Raw genomic sequence first — 4,730 nt, forward strand, 5'->3', positions numbered from 1 at the left:
AACAAGCTGGGAGAGTTATGATTCAAAGTATATGGTTTCAGGATGCTGGAGCCATATGACGTTTGAGTATGCGAGTAGCCTAGAAGAGGGATTTTCAACATGAAGGATGCAAAAACCTAATCACATTTCTAATGTTAGCAATAGATGAATTCCAAGAATTCAGTGGATGAGGGAACCAAGTTGAAGGTGACTAAGCAAGAAAAGATAAGTGCTCAGCAGATGGGGCTGGGCTGTGACCCTCTGTCTGAGGTCTGGTCTGTGTTCTCAGAACGTAGAAAACACACGAAGTGTGGAGACACTGTAAAGGAGGGTTTTGTTGCTAGAAGAAAGGTGTTTTTACGTATAGATAAAAAAGGATCTGAAGGGGGAAAAAGTGCATAATATAGGTTTTTTTCGCCAATAGCAGAAGAGCAGAGAAACCAAGTCCTGGTCTTTGGGATGGAAGGTATTGTGAGCTGGGTAGAAGAATGATATAGAAAGCAGGGGTTGGGATAAGGTCGAATACGGTTTTTGGCTTTACCAGGCTGGGAATCTGAGGCATATGGCTATGAAAAGCCTCATCTTAGTGCAGATTCTAGAAGTACCTGGACTTGTTGCATGGCTGGATACCTGTAGAGTACAAACAGCATTCTATGCAAATGCAATGCAGTGGGAGAAGGTCATACTAGGGAAGAGAGGCCATATAAGACTTAGGCTTTAAAAGAAAAATTCCCAGAGAAGGAGATTTCAGAGTTGAAACTCATGTGGCAGTGACAAAATCCATTCATGAAATATTTTGTTAATTTTATCCTTGGCATGTGTATGTAAGAGTATAAATGTTTGTGTGTGTGTGGCAGAGAGAGAGAGGCAGCGATACAGAGAGAGAAAGACAGAGAGAGCATGAAGGGGGGGTTATAATTGTGCAAGAGTATATGTGAATAAATAAATGGTGGCAAAAATGAGACAATTTAAGTAAAGATCAGGTTGTACACAAGAATCAAGTGAGAGAGTTTGTATCTTGGGTCAACGTATCTACCTAATAGAATATGCACTCACAAAGAAACAATCTTTTTGGACAGAAATCCTGACTGATTGTGTTACTGAGTCCAAAGGATTAGGATATTACACACTTGGAGAGTATACATGGTGCTGGAAAAGTATTTTTTAGGAGAACAAAGGGCTCATGAGCCTCAGCTACAGGGACTTTTATACTTCAAATTTGAGGTACACTTGTCTAGCATAGTGTAGGAACTCAGCTAATGTTTACTTAACTGAATTGGGATCTTGGATGGCAATGAAAATGAGACAGGGTTATAAGGTAGCCTTGAAAAAACCCAGTTGTTGTCTTGGGGCAGAAATTAACATTCCACAATGACAGAGCAAGTAAGGCAATGATGTTCATAAAGTCATATAAACTATAATCAACTAACCTGTGAAAAATATATCCTATACTTTGTTAACATGTACCAGAAGACAGTGTACAATGAAGAGTGTGGCCAGTCTGCAAGGCTTCCTGGAGAAGTTGTGTAAACTACTGTGGGTGGCCAAGAGAAGGAGAATTTTCTTTAGGTAGACTAACCAGACATCCAAAGGTGTCTGGGGCATTTTTGATTTTTGCAAATGGCTGCCATTATTATTAATTTCACCTTGCAGTGGGACTTCAAAAGAGTCCTACTTGAATGATAAACTATATGGACACTCTGTTTTGGAGTCAATAATGATGACTGACTGGAAATGAGAGACTCTAGTTTCTCTAACTATCCTTTACCACCTTCTGTCTTCAGGACTTGAGACTTGTGCCACCTTTGTCTGCCATGATCATTTCCAACCTGAGCAGTTACAACCCAGGACCCTTTATTCTGATGGGGATCCCAGGTCTGGAGCAATTCCATGAGTGGATTGGGATTCCCTTCTGTATCATCTACATTGTAGCCATTATGGGAAACTGCATCCTTCTCTACCTTATCGCAGTGGAGCGTAGCCTTCACGAACCCATGTTCTTCTTTCTCTCCATGCTGGCCATGACTGACCTCATCTTATCCACAGCCACTGTGCCTAAAACACTCAGCATCTTTTGGCTGGTGGCTCGAGAAATCACATTCCCCGGGTGCCTTACACAAATGTTCTTCCTCCACTTTAGTACTGGCCTGGATTCAGCCATTCTGATGGCCATGGCATTTGATCGCTACGTGGCCATCTGCTATCCCTTGAGATACATCACCATCTTGACCCCCAAAACTGTCATCAAGATTGCTGTGGGCATTGCCTTTCGAAACTTCTGCATCATCTTGCCAGCTGTATTTTTGCTGAAACGCCTGCCTTTTTGCAGGACACGCATCATACCCCACACTTACTGTGAGCATATAGGTGTTGCCCGGCTCTCCTGTGCTGATATCTCTATCAACATCTGGTATGGCTTTTGTGTTCCAGTCATGACAGCCGTGTCAGATGTAATCCTCATTGCTGTGTCCTATACCCTCATCCTCTGTGCTGTGTTTCGCCTCCCTTCCCGAGATGCTCGCCAGAAGGCCCTTGGTACCTGTGGTTCCCATGTGTGTGTCATTCTCATGTTCTATACACCTGCCTTTTTCTCCATCCTTGCCCATCGCTTTGGACACAATATCTCCCGCACCTTCCACATCATGTTTGCCAACCTGTACATTGTTATCCCACCTGCACTCAACCCCATTGTGTATGGAGTGAAGACCAAGCAGATCAGAGATAAGGTTGTACATTTGTTTTCTACAAAGGGTATGGAATGATGGTCCACTGGGCAATGGAAAATCCAGTAAAATTTTTTAGTGTACAGAAATGTTGCAAGAATGAAGAAGCAAATGCTATTTAAAGAGAGAAATGCCTACAGATGATTTTGTGCACCAGGTAAGTAGCATGATCTATATGACAGAGATGTTTCTATGCTTAAAAAAATTCTTGATGACCTCTTTGCCTCTGGAATATGGGATTGTACTGGATATGCTCATGGGATCAGGAAGAAGGTGAAAACAGACAGCTGGGTTACTCTAAATGGAAGGTTAATAACATTTGGAAATTGTGATTTACAGCTATAATGAGCGATATGGTATTATGCACTCTAGTTTTCTTTTAAAATTTCATACAATTTATTTTTTAGTTATTCTGATAATGTTTAACTGCCAATAATTACATATATTATGTGGAACAATGTGATGTTATTATACATGTATACATCATGGAATAATTAAATCAGGCTAATTAACTTATCCATCACTTCACATATGTATCATTGCTTTGTGGTGATAATATTTAAAATCTACTCTTAGCAATTCTGAAGTATATAATACACTATTATTAACTATAGTAGCCATAGCATATAGTAATACATAAATATAACTTAATTCTCTTTTCTAACTCAAACTTTGACCCCTTTGACTAGCATCTCCTCCTTCCTCATCCACTTTATGCCCCCTCTGGCAGTCACAATTCCATTCTCTACTTCTATATGAACTCTAGTTATATCAAATTAAGACACATCCGAGTATAGGGGCATTCTGCGTTCTGTGCCAGCTTGATGAAAATGCTCACAGATACCAGGAGATTTTCTGATGTTCTCTTATTCTCATCTGGTTATTTCCGTTTTCCTGAGAACATGGTTTGACCCAGTCCTGATATTTTTAAAAATTAACTGAAGGAATAATAAATGAGTAGGGTCTGAGCTGAGATCATTTAAAAGTACATAATTCTTTTAAGCCTGGTAGGACTTCAAATGAATGATTATGTGCTGACACACATGAATGGCTCCCATGAAAGTCTAATGACCAAGAAAAACACAACAAGGCCGGGCACGGTGGCTCACGCCTGTAATCCTAGCTCTTGGGAGGCTGAGGCGGGCGGATTGCTCAAGGTCAGGAGTTCAAAACCAGCCTGAGCAAGAGCGAGACCCCGTCTCTACTATAAATAGAAAGAAATTAATTGGCCAACTGATATATATATAAAAAATTAGCCGGGCATGGTGGCGCATGCCTGTAGTCCCAGCTACTTGGGAGGCTGAGGCAGGAGGATCGCTTGAGCCCAGGAGTTTGAGGTTGCTGTGAGCTAGGCTGACGCCACGGCACTCACTCTAGCCTGGACAACAAAGCGAGACTCTGTCTCAAAAAAAAAAAAAAAAAAGAAAAGAAAAACACAACAAAGCATGGGGCAGCTGCCCATTCTGTCTCTTCTTTGTAGACCCACCATCTATCTCTGGCCCCCTTGTCTGCTATTATTTTCTACCCTCATCTCCAGGGGTGTTTGTTTATTTCTATGGCTACTTGACCTTTTTACTGGTAATGTTCTATCTCATTTTTTATATGTGATCCTTCTGTGATTTCAGTGTTTGCTTTTTGAGCTCACAGGGAGAGTGCTAAGATTAAAAGAATAATATAGATGGATGTGCTGAGCAGATTGTAATTGCTGTTCCAACATTAGCTGTTATGTTAGTATCTTTGGTAATTACTGCTGCCATTCTCACCTCAGACATATCATGTTTAAGCCTGAGTTCATCAGTTTGTCACTGAAAATACTCCTTTCTTTTCACAGTTTATGGAAAGAGAAAAGAGATTAGGCTCAGTTTTGCTTTCCCCAGGTTCAGATATATTGCCCTAGCTGCCAATGGCTCTGCCTGGTGAGGAGAGTTGCAAATTTGCCATTATCAGAACGTGAAGGAAATTACATGTTCTGGTTTGTTTTCAAAATTGATAATCATAAAAACTCAGCAGGGAACTTTTGCCAACATA

At 40.8% G+C, this 4,730-nt stretch overlaps 1 protein-coding gene across 1 annotated transcript; it reads left to right on the plus strand.

Annotated features, from left to right (window-relative positions):
- Positions 1-1,781: 1,781 nt before the first annotated feature.
- LOC105883489 (olfactory receptor 52H1-like) lies at positions 1,782-2,741 on the plus strand. Its single transcript, XM_012786610.3, has one exon. It carries the CDS (start codon positions 1,794-1,796, stop codon positions 2,739-2,741), a length of 948 nt encoding a protein of 315 aa, XP_012642064.2. The 5' UTR covers positions 1,782-1,793.
- Positions 2,742-4,730: the final 1,989 nt, after the last annotated feature.

This window comes from Microcebus murinus, chromosome 4 (assembly GCF_040939455.1).
Source record: "Microcebus murinus isolate Inina chromosome 4, M.murinus_Inina_mat1.0, whole genome shotgun sequence".
Lineage (NCBI taxonomy): Eukaryota > Metazoa > Chordata > Mammalia > Primates > Cheirogaleidae > Microcebus > Microcebus murinus.